The 26,459-nt window shown below is 38.9% G+C and overlaps 2 protein-coding genes, 1 long non-coding RNA gene and 1 other non-coding gene across 4 annotated transcripts in view; 3 read left to right on the forward strand and 1 right to left on the reverse strand.

Moving 5' to 3' along the window:
* Window positions 1-811: 811 nt before the first annotated feature.
* LOC131217831 (small nucleolar RNA R71) lies at window positions 812-917 on the reverse strand. The gene has a single exon (XR_009157421.1). It is a non-coding gene; the product is annotated as a small nucleolar RNA R71 (small nucleolar RNA).
* Window positions 918-15,977: 15,060 nt separating this feature from the next.
* LOC131217357 (uncharacterized) lies at window positions 15,978-18,156 on the forward strand. Its single transcript, XM_058212271.1, has 8 exons — window positions 15,978-16,163; window positions 16,237-16,440; window positions 16,520-16,612; window positions 16,685-16,789; window positions 16,893-17,345; window positions 17,449-17,496; window positions 17,630-17,872; window positions 17,970-18,156. Exons 1-8 carry the CDS (start codon window positions 15,978-15,980, stop codon window positions 17,973-17,975), a joined length of 1,338 nt encoding a protein of 445 aa, XP_058068254.1. The 3' UTR covers window positions 17,976-18,156.
* A 3,523-nt stretch (window positions 18,157-21,679) lies between these two features.
* LOC131257357 (uncharacterized) lies at window positions 21,680-22,283 on the forward strand. The gene is made up of 2 exons (XR_009177330.1): window positions 21,680-21,782; window positions 22,076-22,283. It is a non-coding gene; the product is annotated as an uncharacterized LOC131257357 (long non-coding RNA).
* A 2,369-nt stretch (window positions 22,284-24,652) lies between these two features.
* LOC131258018 (F-box/FBD/LRR-repeat protein At1g13570-like) overlaps window positions 24,653-26,459 on the forward strand; it is a 35,446-nt gene continuing 33,639 nt past the window's right edge. Inside the window, exon 1 of the mRNA XM_058259038.1 lies at window positions 24,653-24,722. The gene's annotated coding sequence lies outside the window, so the exon portion shown is untranslated. The remainder of the gene's footprint in view (window positions 24,723-26,459) is intronic.

The raw sequence follows: 26,459 nt of genomic DNA on the forward strand, positions 1-26,459 counted from the left end.
TCTTTCAATTCTCTTTTAATAATCTACTTTCTAGTTTAGATCTTTCCTAATTTATTTTAGAAATCTCCACTTTCTTTTAAGAATTCCTTCTTTTAGAAATTAATTTACTGCTATTTTTCTTTCTAGAATCTAACTTATTTTTGTTTTATTTTGCAGGTTTTTAACTTAGGACTTCAATTTGGTAATTTCTTTCCAACTCTCTCTTTCTTTATAGATTTTCTTTTCCTTTCTTAGGATTAGATTTTTAATTGAGGGCTGCGAGTGTTTTCATGCCCAAGTGGGCCCGTGACAACACTCGACGTCTCTTAACTGAAGGAGGATTGGTTGAGGGGTTGACTATCCATCGCAGGATTAGACACCGCTCGAAATCGCCTGAGTTAACTGAGGTATGGTGAAGACCAACCTCCTCTACTTCCACCCGGTGGAGGATACCCAAGATGAAAATGAGGTGCAACAGCACCCCGCCTCGTACTTTACGAGATTATCTACAACCCGGGAGTGAGTATGCCCTCATGCATGATTTTTCCCGAAAACACAGACAAATGGACATCAAGCCAGAGTTATCCAACTCCTTCCCAAATTCCATGGACTTGAATAAAGTCCATATTTACATTGAAAGAGTTCGATGAGATTATAGCTACATTATGTTTTCCTAATGTATCGAAGGATACAATTAGGCTGAAACTCTTTCCTTTTTTCTTAAAGAGAAAGCTAAGACGTGGTTACATTCACTGCGTCCTAGATCCATTGGCACATGGAACGATATGCAGAGGGAATTCATAAAAAATTCTTCCCACATCATAAAACGATTACCCTCGGAAAAGCAATCATGAACTTTGCCCAAAAGGAAGATGAAACATTCTTCCAATGTTGGGAAAGGTTCAAAGATTTGGTCGTTCATGCCCACAACACGGATTTGAAACGTGGCGCATTACAAATTTTTTCTATGATGGATTGACATCTTCCATGCGCCAAATGGTCGAGACAATGTGTAATGGAGAGTTCATCAACAAAGATGTTGACGAGGTATGGGATTACCTCGATAGTCTCGCTGAAAAAACACAATCATGGGACTATTACCCAATGGCGAACACCACGTCTAGCCCGACTCAATTAAAGGAAAAAGGTGGATTATATCTCTTGAAAGAAGAGGATGATCTCAAGTGTAAAGTGACTACGCTTATAAGGAAAGTTGAGGCCATGGAAGGAAAGAAGGATAAGGTCAATGAAATTGTTTGCGGCATCTGTGATTGCAACATTCACACAACTGAAAACTGTCCTACAATACCCGCCTTTCGAGGAGTGTTGAATGAACAAGCCAATGCCGTAAACAACTATCAAAGACCTTTTACTGGACCTAACTCCAACACATATAATCCTGGCTGGAAAAATCATCCAAACTTTAGTTGGAGGAATGGACAAACGGCGACTCCTCCAGGTTTCTTCAATCAAAATCCAAATCAAGTGAAACCTCAAGAGCAACCGGTTCAAAATCCCATACAAGAGCTGGCTCAGGCAATGCGGGGAATCACAGATTTTATGCAAAAGATAGATTCTCGTATGACGGTTATAGAAAAGGGGATGCTTCCTGTACAATCTCTCCCCAATCCTAAACCGCTGTACGAGAATAATGATCCCAGCTCTTCAAATCAGATGGGGCATGCTAAATCCATCACCACTCTTAGGAGTGGGAAGATCATTGATAAAACTCTTCCGGTTAGGCCCGAAAACCCTCAAGAACCAAAAGAGGACAACAATGATGGATTTAGTGATGCCCCACAAAAATTAGAACCGGAACTTCTAGAGAAGCCAGTTGCTTCGTTCCCCCAACGGTTAGTTACACCAAAATGTCTTTCTAACTCTCAGGATATTCTGGAGGTATTGAAACAAGTGAAAGTTAACATTCCTCTACTTGATGTCGTGAAACAGATTCCTTCATATGCTAAATTTCTGAAAGACTTATGCATGACCAAAAGATGACAAAGTATTCAAAAGAAAATCTTCTTGATTGAGAAAGTGAGTGCCATCCTGAAGCAAGACGTGCCGCAGAAATTCAAGGATCCCGGTAGCCCAACCATATCATGTGTAATCGGGAACCATCGAATTGATCATGAACTTCTTGACTTGGGAGCGAGCGTCAATCTGATTCCCTACTCGGTATACAAATAGTTAGGTTTGGGTGAACTAAAACCCACCCTAACCACACTATAACTTGTTGATCACTCTGTTCGTGTACCAAGAGGGATATTTGAGGATGTGTTAGTCCAAGTTGATAGATTTTACTACCCTGTAGATTTTATCATCCTGGACATCGAACCCATCAATAAGAGCACTCAGATCCCCGTCATTCTTGGTCGCCCATTCCTTGCCACCTCAAACGCAATTATCAATTGCAGGAACGGTGTCATGACTATGTCTTTTGGGAATATGACATTGGAGTTAAACATTTTTTTCAATAACGGCAGCAACTCAGAGGATGATGACGATTTCCACGACATTAACATGATTGACTCTTTCGTGGAAGATACGACACCTCTGACCTTATCCTCCGACCATCTAGAGACGTGCCTGGCCCACTCCCATGATTTTGATGATGACATGATTAGGGAGACGTGCGGCTTGGTTGATACTGCTCATGTACTTGAAGTTTACCTATGGAGTCGACATTTTGAAGAATTTCCTCAAACTGATGTAGTGCTTCTACCGTCTAACCTCAAGCCGCCGAAGCTTGACCTAAAACCTTTGCCCTCTGATTTGAAATATGCCTATTTAGGTCAAGATGAGACATACCCGGTGGTGATCTCTGCCCACCTGGAGAAAGAACTGGAGAGTATGCTCATATCTACTCTCATTGGGCATAAAGGAGCCCTGGGATGGACGATAGCGGACCTCAAAGGAATCGATCCCTCGATTTGTACTCACCGCATATATCTTGAGGATAATACAAAAACCGCTCGGCACCACAACGTAGACTAAATCCAAACATGAAGGAAGTGGTTAAGGCCGATGTTCTTAAACTATTAGACGTGGGTATTATATACCCTATATCTGATAGTCAATGGGTGAGTCCACTCAGGTGGTCCCTAAGAAGTCCGGAATCACCATCGTAGCCAATACTAATAATGAACTCGTGCCAACTAGAGTCACTACTGGTTGGAGAATGTGCATTGACTATAGGAAGTTGAATACCGTCACGAGGAAAGACTACTTCCCTTTACCATTCATTGATCAGATCCTTGAAAGGTTAGCTGGTCATTCCTATTACAGTTTCCTTGACGGGTATTCGGGCTACAACCAGATAGAGATAGCCCCCGAAGACCAGGAAAAGACCACATTTACATGTCCCTACGGCACCTTTGCCTATCGAAGGATGCCATTCGGACTATGTAATGCCCCTGCCACCTTTCAAGATGCATGCTTAGTATCTTTTCGATATGGTGGGGAAATATCTAGAGGTCTTCATGGATGATTTCTCAGTTTTTGGTCCATCTTTCAAGAAGTGCTTGGAAAGTCTTAAATGTGTGCTGTTGAAAAGATGTGAAGAAAAGAACTTGGTACTTAATTGGGAGAAGTGCCATTTCATGGTTCATAAGGGAATTGTCCTTGGGCATATCATCTCGTCTAAAGGAATCGAAGTAGATAAGGCAAAAATCGATCTTATCTCTAACCTACCTCCACCCAAGAACATCGAGACGTGCGATCCTTCTTAGGACACGCAGATTTTACAGCGATTCATAAAGGACTTTAGTCTTCTCTCGCCCTTTATGTAATCTTCTTCAAAAGGATGCTCCGACGAGTGGACGACATGAAGCTTTCACCAAGCTTAAGGGCACGTTAACCACCGCACCTATCATGCGGCCACCCGACCGAGCCTTCCTTTTGAACTTATGTGCGACGCTTCGATTATGCTCTTGGGGCGGTCCTAGGCAGAGAAAAGATAAGAGGCCCTACGTCATTCATTACGCGAGTAGGACTTTAAATCCCGCCAAGTGAACTACTCGACTACGGAAAAGGAACTCTTAGCCGTAGTGTTTGCCTTGGATAAATTTAGGTCCTACTGATCGGATCCAAGATCATTATCTATACGATCATGCGGCATTGAAGTATCTTCTTTCTAAGAATGATTCTAAGCCCGCTTGATACGATGGATCCTTCTACTCCAAGAATTTGATTTGGAAATTAAAGATAAAAAGGGAGTAGAAAACGTTGTGGCCAATCACCTTTCTCGCCTTAATACCTCGATTCCCTTGAGACGCCCCATATCAACGACATGTTCCCCGATGAACAAGTGTTTCGAGTCTCCCATTCACCTTGGTTCGCCGATATTGCGAATTATCTTGCTACAGTGCCATACCGACATAGTGGACTCGCAAGATAAGAAGAAATTCTTCACCGAGGTGCACAACTTTTTCGGATGATCCTTATTTATTTAAATATTGCCCGGACCAAATCTTAAGGAGATGTGCACCAGACAATGAGCATCCGAGCGTCATCTCCTTCTGTCACTCAGAGGCTGTGGTGGTCACTTTTTGCTAAAAAGACCACGGCCAAGATTCTCCAGTGTGGTTTTATCGGCCCACTATGTTTAGGGACACTCATGAGTTTTACAAAGCTTGTGAGCGTTGTCAGAAATTGGGAGCATTGTCCCGTCGAAATATGATGCCTTTGAATCCCATTCTTATCATTGAAGCATTTGATTGCTGGGGCATCGATTTCATGGGACCATTCCCCCAATCGTTTGGAAATCTGTATATTTTGCTCGCCGTGGATTATGTCACTAAATGGGTTGAAGCGATTCCGTGTCGAAAGAATGACCATCGCACGGTCATTAAATTCCTAAAAGAAAACATCCTTTCTCGATTCGGAACGCCTCGAGCCATCATTAGTGATGGGGGCTCACACTTCTGTAATAAACCTTTTGAGAGCTTAATGAAGAAATACGGTATCTCTCATAAGGTAAGCACCCCATACCATCCTCAGACAATTGGACAAGCTGAGATTTTCAATAGGGAGATCAAACACATTTTGGAGAAAACGGTTAACCCAGATCGTAAGGATTGGTCAATCCGATTGACCGATGCCTTATGGGCATACCGTACTGCATTTAAAACTCCTATTGGAATGTCTCCCTTTAGACTTGTCTATGGGAAGGCTTGTCACTTGCCTGTGGAGCTGGAACATAAAGCGTACTGGGCGATCAAAAATCTTAATTTCAATCTGGACAACGCTGGCTCGCTACGCAAACTTCAATTGAATGAACTTGAAGAAATTCGGAATGATGCGTACGATAATTCGAGAATTTACAAGGACAAGATGAAAGCATTTCATGACCAACATATTTTGCGAAAATCATTCACGCCTGGTCAGAAGGTCCTTTTGTACAATTCTCGATTACATCTCTTTCCGGGTAAGCTTCGATCTCGTTGGACCGGCCCTTATATTGTTGTCACTGTTTTTCCATATGGGGCCGTTGAGATAAGAGATCCTGACAATGGCAAGGAGTTTAAAGTCAATGGACATCGATTGAAACCATTTGTCGAGAAATTTGATTCAGAGGACATGTCCATGCCTCTGACTGATCCTGTTTACCAGGATTGATCTCCTAGTCTGATGGAGGTATAGGTAGGTTTCCTGTTTTCTTAGGACTAGGGTAGTTGCTTTATTTGTCTGGCTGAAGACGGTAAACTTAGCGCTCCTGGGAGGCAACCCAGTTCTTCATTTCATGTCATTTTTATCAGTGGTCAATTCAATGTTTGTGGGTAACATTGCTGCAAACCCTCACGAGACTACAACTCGTCCACTAGGGGCAACCTAGGGGTTTAAAGGCTTGTTGCATACGCTAAATGCAATCGAGAGTACCTACGAAAGTGATGTAGGTAGGATTGTATTTTTTTTATTTTATTTTACTTCCGTTGGTTTCTCTCTTATGCTGACCGCTCTTACATAGAAATCTTTGAAAAGCCTCTTGATTCTTTCATCCAGGTATTATCTTTCCATCACTTCTCATTTACTTTTTGTCTCATGTGCATTGCATACTTATTTCTTTTACATTGAGGACAATGTAGATTTTAGGTTGGGGGTGGGAGATTAGGTCACCTAATCAGCATTTTCTTGGTCTTGTACAAAAGTTGTGAAAAATTTTAAAAATTTTCTGACATTTTGTTGAATTTGAAGTGATTTTGATAACCATTTTGGATTTAAAGTTGGTAATTTATGACTCTTAGATTTAGTTATCTATTATATTAGATTTCACAGTTAAGTTTGAAGTATTAATCTATAATTGGAAGTTTTAAACATTGATTGAGTTATGAGTTCACATGTCACATCTCGCTTTCACATTAAGATTTCAGTTTGATATTAAAGGGTTAACTTGGTAATCACTAAGCATGTAAGGAACCAGCTTGGAAAAACTACCTCCATTTAAAATATAAATATATATATATATATATATATATATATATATATATATATATATTTATATATATATATATAAAGGAGAGAGAGATACCTTTGGAAAAGGTTAGGCGAATAATTTTCACCATAGGTTTGCTCCCTATAGGTGCGGATTCAATTCTCCTCTCCCTCGAAATAAATAAAAAAAAAAAAAAAAAAAAGGGAACTGAAAGGCAAATTCTGGTTTAAGTTTTGAGTGTCCTAAATACTGTTTTGATTATCAATGTTATCACAAAAATTATCTATTGGATTTCTTAATGATGATAAGCCGAGATTTTATTATACACTCATGATACTCATTGTTTAGAATTGTTCTAATTAATGCATAAATACTTTAAAGTTGATTATGAAATTTGTTGTGCACTTGATTCCAGGAGGAAGTAATATCCAACATTCATGCATCTTAGAATTTTCGAATCTAGACTGCTTTTTAAAAAAATAAAAAAAAAAATCGCTTGAGTTCATAAAAATTGTCCTGTATTTCTCAACTTATTTTTCGCATACTTTGCTCGAGACTAGCAAAATGCTGGTTGGGGGTTGTGTTGAGGGTCAAATATTGCATATTAGACCCGATTATTACCCATAGTTTTACAAGCATGATACCGTTTAATGGCCGATTTAATTGTGTTTGTGATGCAGAGTATATTTACGAGCATGGATCAAAAGATGCTTAAAGCATAGATTTAACGCTCCGATGACACCAAAGCATGGGATGGACTCCAGGACCAAGATCAACGCCAGAGATCCAAGAAAATTGAGAAATTGAAGCTCAGGTGGCCCGAAAAGGTCCACAATGCAAGATCACAGGGTTCCCACCATCCGTCCCAAAAATTCATACATCGTCCGAGTACCATAAATGAACCATACGCGTAAAATTGCAGCTCCTGGATCACTGTGAAAGTGCCCCAATGGACAGATCAGCCTATAAAATAGTGATGTGGGGCCCACCTGATCTTTGGATACGCCTCAGTCCTGGGCGCAACGTCTGAATTTAAAGGAGGAAGTGGAAGGATGGAGTGGATTTCTCGAATACATCACCTGGGACCCACATCATTCAGTGCATGTGCACAGCACACACACCAGCCGAGCCGCACCGGACGGTCAGCCCAGTCAAAACAGGGCTGACCCGCCTTCGTCGCCCGCAGCAACAGCGGACGGACAGCGTCCGTCTGTTTTTCGGTAGTGGGCCCCACTCGCCCTCCAGATGATGGATCTGGACCGTCCATGTGAATCACAAGGGTCATATCATGCATGCCTAGGTGGACAATTCTCAAAAGGTCCCGGAGATTCAGTTTTGATCGTCCAAAAGAAAGATAGACGGTGAATGGATCTGGTCCAATGGGCCGTGCATAATTTGAAGAAACCCACCCTTCCTGACCAGTTTTTCGTCAGGAATCCAAATAACGGATTGGATTTTCCAAGAAGACAGCGAAGTGGGCCCCACCATCAGTACAGCGTAAGTACTACGCACCCTGTTTTCGCGTCCGGGAAATCCGAAATTTTCGGCCGATTGTGGGCCACTGCCTGTGATCGGATTGGTGATCCAAACCGTCCAGATGATGACTAAGCCAGGAATGACCCTAGCCATGAAGCCGGTTTTGAGGTTACTGGACGGCGAGCCACCCGAGGCCAAACGCAACTCCTCTTGCGTTGCTACGCTGCTGCATCGCTGGCTGCGAAGCTTTCCGCAGCCTAATCCCTTCAGGACTCCAAAGCAGCAAACGTGAGGAGTTTTCTTGGGCTCTGACGAGAGTGCTATAAAAAGAAGAGAGGGAGAAAGAGTAAGGAAGATCTTGGGCTCGGTTTGAAGGTTGGAGCGGTGAGGGAGAGAAAACGGGATTTAATTGGAAGGGAGCTGGGCTGCTGCTGTGCACGAGAGGAGTTTGGCTGCTGGTCCATTGGCAGGGGAATGCTGGAGCAGGGTGATCGGTTTTGGTTTTAGGCGTTCAAGGAAGAGAATCAGAGAGAGAAAGGGAGCAGAAGTCTGTGCTCGGTTTGGTTGCTGCACGACAGAGAAAGAGAAAGACATGGAGTTTGGCTTGGCTGCATCAGCGGCTGGATCGTGAGAGATAAAAACTCAGTTATTTTCTCTTTTCTTTTTTTTCTTTTTCTTTTTATTATTATGTTTTAATCAGCCCATTCATGTGTAGCTAATCCTCTTAGCTAGGGCTAAGAGGTGAAGCCTATAGTGAGATGGGAGACACTATTTCCTGCCTTTCATGAACTGAACTTGGTTTTGAGTTGATTATTAAAAGAATATGTACTCGGTCTTTAATGGTCTGTTGTGACTGAAATTACAATGGGTTTGCAATGGCTTTGAATATCTCTTTTTCTCTTTTAATGTTTATGACGTCAGGAGGCCCTGTTGTTCACCATCGTCTCCTAGGCATGGTTGGATGATAGTATTCTTCCTAACTTTCATGTACTTTCGATTGGTTGGCAATTAGTTTAATCCCGTTATTTACTTTGTCTCCTGGACATGGTAGGATGATGGAATCCATTCTAATTCATATACCTTTCATCTCTTGAAAACCAGATCAAGTAAGTTCAGTTTAAATCATTGATGCAGGCATAAGATCTCCCTGATCTCTACAAGTGGATCCTCTGAATCCCTAGTTTCCTTCCTCTGAATTTCTTAAAGTTTTAGATAATTATTCCATAATTATTTCTTAAATTCTATTTGGTTTAGATCACATCTTAGTCTAGTTCTAGTTCTACTTGATTTCAGATAATGTACAGTAGTTCCTGTGGATTCGACCTCGGTCTTACCGAGTTTATTACTACATCACAACCCTATACTTGGGGAGTGAACATACATTAAAGAAATATGCTTCGAATTTTTTTTCTCCTCAAAGGATGTTTTTAATATGGCAAGTATGTCTTACTGAAAGTCAAATGGTAGTAGGTATGTGCACTGTTTGATTTACGAGGAGAACGCTTTTGTAACATTATTATTATTATTTATTTTTCTTACTGAATGCAGGATCAGTATATACTGGGGTGGATTTTTGTAAAAGGCTATGCGGTGTCTCAGTTATTAGAAGGTAGACTGTCATAGTTTGTTGCGAGTTCTATTATCAGTATTATTTCCACCTTTTAAGTACTGAACATGAAGAACATCTTATTTATGCAATCACTGTCAAGTGCAATGTCACATACAGGAGCTCATTTATGCTTTTTTCACTGTTTCCTTCTGCAGCTGCTGCAGTTCTTGTAAATGTTTTAGCAGTTGTCGCCATCTTAGTTGCATATCAGTGGCTCCTGTATGTGACAAGTGCAATGTCAGGCCTGTCGACCAATTCTGTGAACAAATTAGTCAGTTGTCACCATCTTAGTTGAAAATTGTTCTCTGTACTCCTCTAAAGTTTAACTCATCTAATACCTTAATTTCAATCATTTTCCGTTATGCTTTGGCATTTTGGAGGAACTGACAAGATGTCAGTGATTGAAAATGTTGCCTGAGGACTTAACCTCTTCAAAGTAGGCATCTCCCATTTATTCCCATGTTATCAAAGAACTGAGTTCAAAGGTTGAATAAATGGAATTTATTTTTTTTGGTTACTTCACCCTCTTTAAAATTTCCAAGTATCTCATCATCATCTAAACTTTATCCTAATTAATTGGGGTCAGCTAGAAGTTAAAATTTCCAAATATCTACTATGTTGAAAAGATTGTATGGCTTGTGCATTGGTGGTTTTTTCGATTTATGCCTGTTATGCCGTGCATGGTTCTTCTGATGTAGCCTGTGGTTAGTGCTTGGAATTGTGAATATCAAACACGTGAGGTTATGAGAGTCTTTTGTCGGAGATGACATCGACAAACTAAATTTTGACATCATATTCCTTCAGGCTTTTCATATTCCATAAGATAATCAGTTTTTAATTGTTAGATAATCAGTTACGAATCTTTCTTCCTCATATATAATGCATGTGCATGGATCAGATTCTGATTGAGCGGGTTTTTCTCCATTTGTTTGCCAGGTATTATTCATCAATCTCTTCCATAAATAATTGATCTTTCTTAATTTATATTTTTGTCGCTTCATTTATGTGTTTTCCTAGAGAGTAGAGGCCGAACTTGTAACTCCTCAGAACCCGCTCTGCCGTAAGATATTACGGTGTATGACGGTTCCCAGCAGGTTAAGTTGCAAGTTATTATATAGAGTTGGTTGGATGTCTTTTATTTTTGTAAAAGTTGTTAATAGTTAGTTGGATGATGAATGATACTTGTGATTTTGAATGACAATAAACAACTTATTATATATATATATATATATATCTATATCTATATATGAAATTTTATACTTTGACATTTTACACTGCATGACTCGCAAGTCGCATGGTCATACGTGTGAGTGGTAGAGAAATGATCATCTACAGGCAAAGGTACCGCAACTTGTTGTACCGTACCGTTATCCCAGATAGTGTGCGTTTATGACCACTTTACGAATTGTTGCAATTCTCTCCATAGCATACACAAACGCCAATCTGGACCGATCAAATTACGGTTCCTACTGTGGATGGAGCACCATTAGCTAGATGATGAATGCCAATTGTGATTAATTATATAATTGTTTAAGTATAGGACAATCAGTTGCCCATTTGAGAATTTTTATGTGGCCAAGCATAGATATAGTGTGCTTTTGGAGGCATAAAAATTCTCAAATTGTCCCACGTTTGGACAATTCAAGGCTGGATAGATTGGAATGCTTTTGGTTACCTGATTTAAATGCCCATGCTAGTTCTGCGTTGTATCTATCCTTTTCTCTCTGGTTACGTTTCTTATATTTATTTCTAATGTCAAATATCCTCACATTATGTGGATACTTGACATGGGAATCAAATGCAAGATCAACGTATTCGAAGAGACATGGGGAGATGCTGCCGGAATTTCAGTGTGGGCATTTAAATGGGAACATGAAAGTATTACAATCTATCTAGTCTTGGATGAGTGACTGATTTAGTTAGTCAATTAAAGATACCATTAGAGATTCTATTAGATGCCTAAATCATCGTTGCTTGTGGGGTGAGCAATAATGGTGCTTGTTTCATTATAATTTGTCTCTTCAGTACTCTTCCTTAAATTTCTCTTATACTCATTCTTGTTTCTCCTAGGAAGCTTTGTCGGGCTCACGTTGTATTTCAACTAACTTGTCGAAGTAGCCGAGGAACATAGTGATGGATAAGAGTTGGATTCATTTGTCAAGGTATCTCAGTAACTTTTTCTTCCAGTTGTTGTGGTCCAATGGTTAAGATTCATTGTTTGATATGTCCTCCAATTGCATTGAATGGTTTAGGATAAGCAATGCATACGTAAGTGGAGCTAAGAAATTCCTAGACTTTGCATTTACAAATACAAGTGATAGAGGGAGGATCCTATGTCTATGTAAGAACTGCAATAACAACTTTTGGGTATCTCGACAAGAAGCATACGATCATATTGTGTGTGACGGATTTAATACGAGTTATACTCCTTGGCATTTTCATGGGGAAGCCACGTCTTCTTCTATGCCTAATCTGGATCCAAACGATGATATGCACGAATTGTTACATGATGCATTTGATTTTTCGGGTCCAGATGATCAAGAGAGTGATGCAACATATAGACCTACACAGAGGTTTAATACTGAAGCACAATAATTTTTCAAATTAGTAAAAGACGCCGATAAGGAATTGTACGCATGCTGCAAGAAGTTTAGTAAACTCTCTTTCATTATTCGACTATATCACATAAAGTGCCTTGGTGGATGGAGTGACAAGTCATTCACGATGTTACTTGAATTGTTAAAGGATGCACTTCCTGAAGGTGAAACCTTACCAAGGTCTTTCTATGAAACCAAGAAGATTATTGGAGACTTAGGCTTAAAATACAATAAAATTTATGCTTGTCCCAATGATTGTATGTTGTATTGGAAGGAGGCTGTTAATGAACAATCATGTGGTATATGTGGTGCTTCCAGATGGAAAACAGTTGAACATCAATCAAATGATGAGGTGACTTTTTCGTCTATAATAGATAAAAAAATTCCAACCAAAATATTATGCCATTGTTCTTTGAAACCAAGGCTTCGGAGGTTGTACATGTCATCTAAAACAATGTCCTATATGAAATGGCATTACGAGTGTCGCACTAAAGATGGAATGTTAAGGCATCCGACTAACTTCCTAGCGTGGAAATTTTTTTACCACTACTATCTGACCTTTTCGTCGGATAGTCGCAATGTTAGACTTGGGTTAACAGCTAACATTTTCAATTCATTTAAGACAATGAGTATTGCTCATAGTACATGACCTATTATTTTGATACCATATAACTTGCCACCACGGATGTGCCTGAAACAACCTTATTTCATGATGTCCTTTCTTATTCGTGGTCCTTCTGGACTTGGTAATGACATTGACATATATATGCAACCTTTAATAGATGAGTTTAAGGAATTGTGGGAGGTTGGCATAGAGACTTATGATGCCTCATGCAATGAAATATTTTGAATGTGTACAACATTGTTGTGGACTATCAGTGACTTTCCTGCATATGCGAACTTGTCTGGATGGAGCACTAAAGGACGCCTTGCTTGTCCTTGCTGTAATAAGGACATTTCGTCTAAATACTTGAAGCATGGTCGAAAGTTTTTTTATATGGGCCATCGTCGATTCTTGGAACTTGATCATAAATTTAAAAGTAATAGCAGATCTTTTAATGGTACAGAAGAATTTAGTGAGGCACCAACTTTGCTATCTGAGTCTGATGTGTTGGATCAGTTATAAGGAATTAATGTCACATTTGGGAAGAAGACTCCTAGCAATTATGGGCACAAGAGAAGACGAGAGGATAATGTAAAAAATCGATATAACTGGAAGAAGCAGAGTATCTTTTTCGATTTGCCGTATTGGGAGCATAATTTGTTGCGGCACAATCTGGATGTGATGCATATTGAAAAGAATGTGTGTGACAATGTGCTCGGGACACTGTTGAACATTGAAGGGAAAATAAAGGACAGTTTAAAGGCACGTCTCGACATGCAAGATATGGGTATAAGACAAACATTGCACCCAAGGCAGCTTTCATCGAACAAAACATATTTACCACCTGCATGCTTTACCATGTCATCCAGTGAGAAAGATGATTTCTGCAAAGTTTTGAAGCGAGTGAAAGTTCCAGATGGTTATTCAGCCAATATTTCACGATGTGTACATCTCAAAGAGCGTAAAATTTTAGGGCTCAAGAGTCATGACTGTCATGTTTTGATGCAGCAATTACTTCCTGTAGCGATACGAACAACATTGCCTAAGTGCGTGAGCTCAGTCTTACTTGAATTGTGCAATTTCTTTAGGGAATTGTGTTCCAAAGTTGGCCAAGTAAAAGATTTTGATGGGCCGGAATCTCAAATTGCGGTAACACTTTGTCATCTAGAAAAGATCTTTCCACCGACTTTTTTTGATATTATGGTGCATTTGCCGATTCATTTAGCGGGTGAGGCCAAACTAGCAGGATCGGTACAATACCGATGGATGTACCCCATCGAGAGGTGGGTACAAATATTTATAAATTAAATTTATTTTTCATGCTATTCCAGTCACGCAAATCAATCATATATTTCTAAACTGTTTAATATTGGTGACCATAGGTACCTGTACACATTGAAGTCATATGTACGTAATAAAAGTCGGCCCGAGAGTTCAATTGCAGAAGGGTACTTGGCGGAAGAATGCTTAACTTTCTGCTCGAGGTACTTGCATAATGTGGAGAAAAGGTTCAACCGACCAATACGAAATGATGACTATGGTAACACCGTTATAGAACAATCCGTTATTTTCCCACGAATAGGTCGTGCATTAGGGAAGCCGGAGGATTATGTGCTAGATAAAGTTGTATTTACACAGGCACATAGATATGTTCTATTTAACAGCGGTGCACTCATCCCATTTCTTGAGTAAGAAAACTATAACACTTATTTTATACATGATGGAAAATAAGTTACTATCACGTGTCTTACTGAAACCAATTCATATGCAGAGAACACATGAATGTTGTTAAGCAAAAGAATCCTCGCGCACGACCAAGGGATATAGAACGCATTCACAATGAAACATTTCATAAATGGTTTAACGATCATGTAAGTAGTTGATGCAATAAGTCGATCGACGTGTGCATGTTCATTTATTTTCATTGTCCAGACATGTGCTTCTGTTTTAACATTTTTAAAATAGGTTGAACAGCTGCGCCAGGTAGAGAATGAGCAGGTCTCAGAAGACCTTAGATGGCTAGCTCGGGGTCCTTGTGCAACAAGAAGATACAAGGGTTTTATCATAAACGGCTTCAGGTTTCACACTAAAGACCGAGAAAAGAAAAGAAAAACTCAACATAGTGGAGTTGTGGTGACCGCAAAGACATCAAGCTTTGCGACTGTCAACGATTCTGTTGCAGGAGATGTAACTTACTATGGTGTCTTGACAAACATAATTGAATTGGAATATTGTGGTGATAGGAAAGTTGTATTATTTAGGTGTGATTGGGTTGATGTTCTATCTCAGGGCAGGGGTGTCAGGAAGGATGGGTTGGGGTTCACGCTCGTGAATTTGAAACAGTTATGCCATTCTGGTCGACAGTTGTCTGATGAACCGTTTGTGTTTGCATCTCAAGCTGAGCAGGTGTTCTATGTACAAGACCCTGTCGAGAAGGATTGGCATGTTGTGATGAGGGCGAAACCTAGGGACTTGTTTGACATGCATGGGGAGGAGTTTACAGATGATGCTGATGCATACTTGGGGAGCTCGCCATGCAATGATCAAAGTTTGGAGGATTCGAGTGATGACATTGATAGTTGGGAAAGGATAGATATCGATGGTACAACAATTATCACACCTTTACCTCCCACCCAGACAATAGTAGATGACCAAACAGATGATACTGAGTTTTCTGATCGTGATGGAAATGACATTATGTACAATAATTGATTTCTTATACACTAGATTGTCCTAAAGTATGAAAGAGAAATTCACATCTTTTTTCATATGGTTGAATTATTATTATTTTCACATGTTCATTTATTTTCATTGTCCAGACATGTGTTTCTGTTTTGGAATATGTTCCATTGATAATGGGATTCATAATTTGTACGACTTGTATATTTCAATATGCAACTGTCCACAAATTAAGTTATTCATTTTATGAATCTCCATTTAAATGAGAAATATTTTATTATCATATTGTCATATTGCTAGACATATATAGGTTTTAAACATGAGTACTAGACGCAGGGTTAGGCAATTTGTAGGCCCTATGACTGATAGCGCCAGCCAGCCTCAGCTGCCCCAAACTAATATTGGTCCTGCCCAACCTCAGCTGCCTCAGGCTACTAGTGGTATAACAAATTGTGTTCTTCTCTCGTGGACAATGTGTTTTACTGTGTAATTTGCTTTTGTTAATTAGTTTTATATGTACCATTGTGATTTTATTTAACAGATTCAACGTCCAAGAAAACAAAGACTCGAGGCCCCACAAGATCCTTTGATGTTTGGAAAATGTGTGAAGGTCAACGGATTTCTATTTCCATCAACGATCTAGGACAGCCCGATTGTGACAATGCTAGTAAGCTGACAAATTTCATAGGGACAATAGCACGCAATGGGGTATATGCTTCCCTTACATTTAATGATTGGAGGGCGGTGCCAAATGCGAAGAAAGATGATATGTGGGGGCTTGTCACGGTAATGGTTACGATGCTTTTTTTTTTTTTTTTTTGTTCATTATGTGATTGTCCGCTTTTAACATGTGAGGCAGTCCAAGTTTGAGTTTGACGGTAATGCTAAGGCTTGGGTGCTGAAGTCACTTGGTAAAAAATGGAGGGAATGGAAGGGCAAGCTGAAGAAACTCTACTACTCTTCTCATGAGATTGATGAGGAACTGCTCACAGATCTTGATGGGCGGGTCCAAGAAGATCAATGGAAGACTCTCGTTCAGTTTTGGAACTCTGAAGAGGGGAAGGTATGCCTCATTCAATTATAAAATTATACAAAATCTTTTGTTGATATTTTATAATTTACTGTTTGTGTGTCACATATAGGCTCGTTCTAAAAAAAATAAAGAGAATCGGAAGAAACAACTGATTAACCACGCGGCAGGCTCGAAGAGTTTTGCGCGAATACGTGAGGAAGAGGTAAATTTTATTAATAACCTGACTAACCATGTTAGTATATTTGTGTTATATAACTTGTTTGCATAATAATAGAGGAAAAGGGCCAATGGGTCGGATCTGAGCCGGGCAGATATGTTTATCTTGACTCATACATGCAAAGATGGAAAGCCTGTGGATGAGGCCTCATCAGTAGTAATGGTATGTTAATGTATTTACATGCAAGAAAAGCTCCATATAAATGTGTAGCAGCAGCTAGAGTATTTACACATTAACTATTACCATGTGATAATTATTATTGCAGACAAAACTCAATGAAGAAATATCTCAGCAACCCGGGGCCTCACAGAGTAGCACGGTAAGGGATGATCTATTATCTCAAGTTATGGGAGAAGACAAGTATGGTCGTGTCCGCACTTATGGGTTAGGACCATCTCCATCTGATTTGTGGGGTGCAACATCCAGCCAACAAAGGATGACTTCCATTGATCAGAGGAGAGATGAAAGATATGAGGAACTACATGCTGATATAGTCTCTCTTAAAGAAAATATAGCTGCACTCTCATCCCTTAAAGAAACTATGGTTGAAATCTCATCCGCAAGAGATGCTGAAATTTCTTCCTTGAAAGAAACTCTGATGAAATTGATAGCCACTATGAATAATGCAAACAATAACCCACCCACAGTATTCGGTGCTGCAGCTAGTTCTAACATGAACCAACAGTCCTCATCATCAAGCCATTGGGTGAACTCTCAGGTAATTATATTATATAAATGTCTTTATTTACATATGCACTATGTCCTAGATTATATATAGTTTAGTTGGTATTTAATGATTGATATTGATTTATCATTTGCAGAAACACTCGACAAATAAGGGGAAGACCACGCGTTGCACTAGTGTTAGGGTAATTTCTTATACCAAGTGAATAGTTCTTTTATTATATTTTGATGTTATTGTGTTCTTAATTATATGTGGTATACGGATGAGTGTTTATTCAATACAATGCAGTTTGTCAAATAGTGAATTTTATTTTGTAGGATGTGACTAGAGTTCTTCTTACAAGTATTGTCAAACCCGGGGTTACTATTGCTAAAGGAATTGTTTTGAGCAAGGATCCGCTCACAAAAGTAGGGGGGCACGAACTTGGAATTGGTTTTTGGGAAGTATTAATTCATGTTGCAATAGTACGGGAGGAGGTTTTGATAAGACCCTATGGACGATATAAAACAATTGGGGATGCTATTGGAACGAGTATTGTTTGGCCCTCTATTATGTGTAAGGTCAGATTTTTTTTATTTTTATTTTCCATATACAATAGAATTTCTTGTACAAGAATGCGAGTACTAATTAATTTCTTTTTATTGTTTTGTTTTGTAGGTTTAAGGAGAGATGGATTGAGCTAAATGAAAGGATCTCTCTCTCTCTCTCTCTCTCTCTCTCTCTCTCTCTCTCTTTCTTGTAAATGTTTTATGTTTTGTGCATGGGTTTAGGACTGATGTGTGATTGGTTTTGGATAGAAAGTGTTTAACTCTCATTTTGGAATTTGGATTGACTTAAGATCCAATGCATATGACAGGTTGGGTAACTAAATCAACAAGTTAGCCAACATGATTTACTCTTGTTCTTATCAATTTTCTTTATAACTCAATGCAACTCTTGTTCTTTCCATGTTTCTTTACAACATTAATAGGATGGCGTTGACCTTTTTTAGCGTGTTTTTTGTGGCAGTGTTAGATGATGGAAGCCAAGCGAAGGAGAACAACTACATTTATGTAAGTATTATAAGTTTTAAGCTCCTTTTGGTCATCACATCAATCTTTATGAATATAATTTTTTATCAAACCAAATGGATCTTAAGCCCCTTTTTTAACTCCGCCAATGCAACTACTTTCATCGCCGGTCCCAAGCCCGGGTAAAGGAGGAGGGAGAAAGGCTTGAGCGTCAAGGTGAGTTTTCTGGATCTATGATTGTCTCTGTTTTTCCTTTTCATCCCTCTTTTTTATTACTTTGATTGTATTGTGTTTGTCCTTAGGCCATGGCAAAAACTGTAGAATTTTGGTTTTGTAATTGTTTTCTTGCAAATCAGTTTGTGATTTTTTCCTTATTTATAGTCTTCTATCATTGCTGACTTTTTCCTTATTTCACTTTCCATTATAATTGACAGTTCTTATTTTTGCACTGCCAGTTTTGGCGATTTTCACTGTTGTATCTTCTTCTTTGAATTCTTTTATAACAGTTAGCATGTTGGCAAATAGTTCTTTGTGGCATTGACAAAAGTCACGTCTCTGTATGTTTTGTGCTTACTCTATGTTATTTGACTATTCAGGTATTATCTCAATTGTATTTTGAAAGTTTTGAGTTTGTTGTTTATTTCATGCAGGAACTTGCATTAGAGATACAGGACAAGATTTTATTTATTATTAATAATATTTCAGCTTCAAATATGGATGGGAAAGCAAAAGAATTTACTGATGTCCTGAAAGAGTAGTACTATCCATGGTTTGCTCAGTATATGGTGATGAAAAGGTGAGAAAAATCTTATGAATAACCTTTAGTTTCATCAGGTGATTTTTACTTTACTGGGACATTATATTTGACAGAGCAAGCATTGAGCCAAATTTTCATGAGCTGTACTTGGAAGTTCTTGGAGAAAGTTAATTCAAGATTGCTGAATAAGGAGATTGTCAAAGCTACTTATGAGAATTGCAAGGTGCTACGTGTCCTAATTGTCTACGTTCATTCTTTTACTGATATATTTCTTTTATACAAATGTGTACTTTGTCTAATTTCTACAAGTGAGGGGAAGTGATTATTTATAATTCATTTGACCCATTGTGGGCAATGACACTAGGTCAGGCCAGTTGCATGGCTTTCCTTGGTCTTGTATCCTGTGGGAAGAGTTGTCACTTTTCTTTCAATGGGGATGCTGAAGATGCTAGGTTTGAAAGGTATAAGGTTTCTGTTTTCTATGATTTTCCTTACTCAGTTTCTGTTTTCCCCCAAATTTCTATAGATTTTGGTTTTGATCATTTTGCATGTTCCAGACTGTTAATCTGATGTGGACATGAATGGGTTTTTTTCTTGCATATCCCTAATAAGATTGTTTTCCCCCAAATTTCCATTGTTGTTATTATTATTATTTTAAAGGAGTAAAGGTGATTTAGAGACCTTACTAATCCAATCCTCAATTACAAAGATACTAAGTTGTATGATAACAAGCGTATGCCACATTGGAATTTAGATATATTTAGTCCTATACCAGCTGTGGAAATTTTGTCGACTTCTTCAATTGGTTCCTTGTTTTAGTATATCAGTTTTGATTTATCAGGAGAATTAATGGATTTCCTTGTTTTAGTATATCAGTTTTGATTTTCTAGAAAGTTGAATGCTGCATACAAGTCATGCAGGTGCTTCTCCCATCTTGTTGATTGATCTTGCAATAGTCTTTCTAATCAGGACATGCTCTTCTATTTGTCAACTTCTCCCATCCAGAGATGCTTTTGTTTATTTCCACTGACTCATATCAATTTGATCTGTGATACATGGAACTTCTTCATTGGAGCCACATAGCATATACTTCGCGATGTTGTACCAGATACCTGGATACATGCACAATGGCACCCTGTGAAATTGGTTTTTGATGCAGTGCTTTCACAAAGCCAAAGTAATATATTGTTCCTTGAAAGTAGTACTTGAAACAAACAGAACAATATTTCAGGGGGTTCTCCTGTCTAGTCTTTATTTTCCACATCACAACACAATTTCATTACTGGTTGATCTGTTTTCAGTTTTGACTGCTTTGTTTAGATGAATATGTTAACAATGACTGCAATTGTCATATGTAGATTTGGTTTTCCTTATTTGGTAGCTCATAGAACTTTTATTTCAAAATTTTTTTCTTATGTTTGTAATTATAATAAGTATTAATAGGTTATGTTATAAAAATTGATGTAGATGGTCATGAATAGAATTTACATATATGGTTTATTGGTAGAGTCAGTTGACATGGAGCATTAGTTGAGTTGAGTGACTCAGATTGAGAAGTTTAGCCCAGTCGTGATTGGATCAAGCTAGCACTACAACAAACACGTGCTTACTCGGCACTTTGGGTGCATCTTTCACCGGCGCTATCTAAAATAGCCCATGCATATCACTGTGTGTGTGTGTGTGTGTGTGTGTGTGTGTGTGTGTGTGTGTGTGTGTGTGTGTGTGTGTGTGTGTAAACCCTAAATCCCAATCCCTTTCCCCCCTATGACTATATGGCATGCCATCTTCTTTCTCGGTACTGTTGCTAAGGTAAGTTTTAAGAGCGAGAAATGTTGAACAATATTCTCATGAATAGGACTGAGTGTTTTTTCAGTGGTACACAAAGATGCCAATGTGGCATAGGTATGTTGTCTAGGCCATTCATCAGGTAGCGCCCTTTAAAATGTTTTCTTGGAATTTTGCGTTATACCGATAAATGGGTTCATTCGTCTCATTGACTTATCTAACAGAATTGCTTCGGGCCCTCTGCTTTTTATGGACACCAGTGGCTTGTATTCTTTGGTGAGACCTTTTCTTTCATTAAACTACTAGTTTTTCTTTGTCATATTGTTATAGAGAAATGCTTGTACAATGGGTGTTTTCATACAGTTCCATGAAGTGTGCACCATAAGTGTACAACTTCAGTTGGGTCAACTTGAACCCAATTGGCCCAACCTGAACTCTGTGTTTCCAATTGAAGGCCATTGTCCTTTTGTTCAATCTGAGCATCCTATGGTTGTGCCGTTTTTAGAAGCCTGTAACCTTAATCCTTGCCATTTTAGTAGAGCATGTCAGTACTACCAAGTGAAAGAGAGAAGGGAAAAACCCTAACTTACCAAATAAAATAATCTCTTCATGAAATACTACTGGATGGTGAGATCGCCTTCTCACATCCATCCACAAATGATAAAATTAGTATTTCTGTTTCCATCACACCACAAACCCATCTCCCCCATGCTTGTGTCCAAAACTGCCACAGGCATATGTGCTAGCTTGAAACTTCCTTGTCTGCATTTCTATCATCAACTCGCATCTAAAGTAAGATACATGAATCTGTCATGTTTACTGTCAGGGGAGTATTCGGCCGATGATACCTGGGAATTTGTAGAGCTGCAAGAACAGATCACTAAAGGCTATATAAATGTCTGGGCTCTTCATAAGAAAGTAAGCTCTCAACTTTGTAAAATATTAGTATGTTCATCTTTATTTATAAGTTGATTTATCTTTCAATTGATTGTGTAAAGCATAGATGTGCTGCGACATTCGTTTGTTTGTTAGCATGTTGGCTTTCTATTTTACCTTCTTTTTTGTTTTGCTTGTAATGGAATTCAAGTTACAACATTTGTTGCCTTGATAGTTTTTGATTTTTTAAGGTCGGGATCAAAGGATTGATTGTTTCCCATGCATCAATTTGTTGAATGCTACTTTTTAACTTTTCTTTTTTTCCTTGTGTGCAGGATTTTAATCAATTGTGCCTAAATTTAGGCCTACAAGCACTTCAGCCTTTTGACGCCCCTCGTGCTAGGAGTAGACCATACAGAGGATTTGTTTTTTTTTTTTTTTGTTAAATTTATTTATTTAAATTCAAGACCATTTTCAATTTATTGTAATAAATATTATATATATTTTTTATTATGTAGTACTATAAATTTTGTTTAACATTCAGTTTTATTTGTATTGCATCATTTGCATCATTTTTATGTTTCAAATATTTAAAAAATATAGGTTTCGATTGAATTTTATATAATAATAAAAATTACTGGCATGCTAGGGCCTCTTTTCCGTACAAAGGCATTTAGCGGCGTTTCTGTAGAAATCTTACGGCGCTTTCCCGGGAGAAAAAGTGTTCAGAAAGCACGTTTAACGGCGCTCGGATTGACTTTTGTCGGCGTTTATTCGCGTCGCGAAAAAGCTACTTTATCGGCGCTCAGACAAGCGCTGCAAGAAAGTATCTAGCGCCGACATAACTTTTAGCGACATACCCATTTATCGGCGCCTGTATAGCGCCGTAAAATCTATTTGCAGCGCTTTTTGGGGCTTTTACTGGCGCTTTTGCATGTATTTAAGAAAGGTAAACAAGTACCATATTTGTTTGGCAAATCATGTTTGCAGCAGTAAGGAGGACTCAATTTTTCGTTTTTTCCTTTGATTTTCCTGGTAGACTGGGTCCACTGGTCTTTCATGTTAGATGATTTTTGTTATGTGGCCTTGCTATTTTATATGAATATGTTGGGTTTTTCAGGTTTCATTTATGGTCCCCTAATGTAGATGTAATTTTTTATTATATCAATGAAATTGTAGATGGTAGTGTGACTAGTGTCCCTATAATAAATTTTTTTTTTTTTTAAAAAAAAAAAAGGAAAAGAAGAAGCATAAGCTAATGACCTGAGCCCAACCCATGGATATAAGGCTGAAACTTGGGCCAGGCTCATCCCAATACCGACTAGTCCAACCCAATTGTTCCATAGTGGGGATGAAGATGGAAGATCTCACAACAAGCTCTTCTCCGGGCAAAATTCTTCTTCTCCGGGCAAAATTCCTCTTCTTCGGGCAAATATCTCTCCAAAAAAGCTTCTCTTCGGTGTGTAGAACCTCTTTCCAGTAGCTTCTCGCAGCAAGCACTCTCAAGAAGAAAAATGAAAAAGCTTGAGAATTCGAATGCAGGAGAGTTCGAATGAGAGAGTCGAGGGGTTTTTATAGCCAACACCAACCGTCCACAATCATGACGGACAACTGTCTCTGAAGCTGAAGCGGCTCGGTTCCAAGCCTGATCGTAGACGTGGCGACATGTAATACGTCTGATCTAATATCCGCCGAGCCGTGCGCAGTCAACATTCAATGCGCCAATTGCTCTTAACCTCTCGGAGTCCATGTGGGGTCGTTCGATTCACTCAGCTGATTCAGTTCCTCGCCTGCAGCCACGTGTTCTACGCCTAGTGGCTCATACAAAAGAAATGGCTGCCGCCATACCGAGCCCGGATCATGAAGAGTCATCATTGTGATCATTCACCTTGGCCTTAACGTTTAGTCATCGTGAGGGGAGTGGCGGTTCATTTTTCCAAGGTAATTACGTCCGAGCTCAGACCTAGAAAGTAGGGGGTTTCTGTTATGAGTAAATTTGAACCGAGCTGCATCGAGGTTGACTTAGAGAAATCAACAAGCAAGGCCTTAAATCAACAGTGTCCGACCCAACCCGATTCTAAGGTATCTTGTAGAACTTTGACACCGACCCGAAACTCGAAAGAAGCCATCACACATCTGACGTGTATACTCCGACCAGGATCAGGTCACTCATAAGCTCAGAGGACTGTGAGTAAAGCTTAGTTCGGATAAGAACGTGGCCAAAGACTGCGCTGAGGGATTAACTCCTGTAATGCATATCTGGAGCATCATCCGGGGCATGATCTCCAGGTAACGACCAACGACCGCGCGCGCGTAGCTCTCGCGTAATAGTGAAAACCGTGCCGAGATTATCGGGCATGTTCATTACGACCCGAAGATATATATATATATATATAGAGAGAGAGAGAGAGAGAGAGAGAGAGAGAGAGAGAGAGAGAGAGAGAGAGAGGACATTTAGAAGGAAGAGATGAGTCTCTAGTGGTGGCTTTAAACAGACATGTTTTTATGCCTGGCTTTGGCATCGGAAGGTCCCTTGCTCTAGCAAGGGTCTCCTTTGTCTTCCTTTTGTGCGGGACTCAAGTTCACTCCGAGTACGAGGTGCACGGTGGGAGGTGGTCCAAATTTTAGCATTAACAAAACTAATACCAAATTAAAAGGAACTCCCTTGGAAGACGCAAACTCTAGACTCTTCTACGGTGAAGAGTACCAAAATTGCTTTTTATTGTGAAAGAGATTCCTCTTCCACAGTAAATCCCTCTCTCTCCAATGGAAGGAAGCATATGCCTTTCTCTTTTCCTATCCGTTTCATGCAAGCAAGCATCCAATTCTCCATCACACATGTCTTCACGTCTACCTTTGATCAGCTTATACAGGCATGTAGTATGAAGCTTTCAGGCGCTTTCAGGCTTACTGCAGCATTTAATGCGTTGTTAATTTTATTTTGAGTTGCTACTGGATAGACACGGAGGAGCCAAACTTCAGGTAGGTAAATCTATTGAAATTTCTGCCTTTTCTCATAGTAAGATATTTTCCATCATGGTTGGTGTGCAAGTGAGATGAGTTGAGTTCCTGAGCTGACCCGACTAATTATCAGAACTGATTACCTGCAGGCACCAGCACCACTCCTTGTGGCATAGGACATTTTTAGCCATTGGATGTATTAAATATTCTTTTTTCCCCATTTGGATGGCAGAAAACGCACTGTACGATTGCGTGTGGTGCAGGCTCGTATAGGTGATCAGTTCCCTTTGATAAGTGGTCTGAGTTTCAAACCCGGGCCCAATCTACCAGTGTATAGGTTGGATTTGGGTAAATTCCTGGTCCGAATAAGCTGGGGTGAAAACTTACTATTGGTAAAAATGAAGTCTGTGATACTTTCTATTAGATTGTGATACTTTCTTATTTATTAATAAGAGTACCTGATAAAATTCCTATATCTCTGTAAATCTCCAATCACTTCTAAATATTAATAAAATAAAGGAATTTTTATAAAGTAGTACCTCATTAATACAATATTTACATCCCAGTATCTTTGTAAATTATGTTCTCATCAAAATACCTCATTAATCAAGTTAATGTAAAAGGGTAGCTTCTGTTTGATTTTCTTAGCTTCCATTATAATTTTGTTTTAAATGACAAAAATGCCCACAATGTTGGGTAAGGAAATTAAAAAGGGCTCAATCTATACTGTTCAACCAATTTCTCAAATCATTTTATAATATAAGCCAAAAAGTGAGGCAAATACAAGGATCAGGTGGACCACACCATAGGATGCAGCAGTGATATGATGTTGACTGTTGAAACCTTCATAAGGCCCATCGTCACGTTTACTTTCATCCAACGTATTTATAAGGTCACACAAACTTGGATGAAGGGAGAAAACAAATGCGAGTTAGATCAATTACTTTTGTGGCCACCAAGTTTTGAACGGTGGGTGTTCAATCCCCATCTAATGAACCACTTGATCCTGGGAGCTGCCTCATTTTTTGGACTCATACCTTAGATACGAAAAAATAAATAAAATGGATAAACAACGTGGACAAAACTCATCTATCACGGTGGTTCCCATGGAGCTTTACCTGGACCTATTTTGCTAAGCATGACACAATCCGTTTCCTTTATATAGCTAAATGTAATTATCTGTAATTATTTAAAAATGCCTAAAAAAGGGTCGAGCTATGTGGGTCCACCATGATGTATGTGTTTTATCGATGTCATTCATCCATTTTTCAAGATCATTTTAGGACATGAGCCCAAAAATGAGGCAGATCCAAATCTCAAGTGGACCACATTATAAGAAACAGTGGTAATTGAATGCCCACCATTAAAAACTTACTAGAGCGCACTGTAATGTTTATCTTCCATCCAACCTATTGATTGGATCACACATACCAAGATGAATGGAAAACATAGATATAGATTCATCCAAAACTTTTATTCACTTAATGGTTGTGGGTTGAATCACCATTTTCTTATATATTGTGTTGTACATACGAAATAGTGCTGATTGAACCCCACTATTAAAAACATCTACAACACCAAAATGTCCACATAATGTTTATGTAAATATCTTATCTAAAACTTTTGTAGCCCATGATAAGTTTTTACTGGTGGACATTCAATCACCACTATTTATTGCTGTGTGGTCCACCTGAGATTTGAATCTACTTCATTTTGGGACTCATGCTCCAAACCTAGCTCAGGCCTCACCAAGTTTTC

Source organism: Magnolia sinica, chromosome 10 (genome assembly GCF_029962835.1).
Source record: "Magnolia sinica isolate HGM2019 chromosome 10, MsV1, whole genome shotgun sequence".
Classification (NCBI taxonomy): Eukaryota; Viridiplantae; Streptophyta; class Magnoliopsida; order Magnoliales; family Magnoliaceae; genus Magnolia; species Magnolia sinica.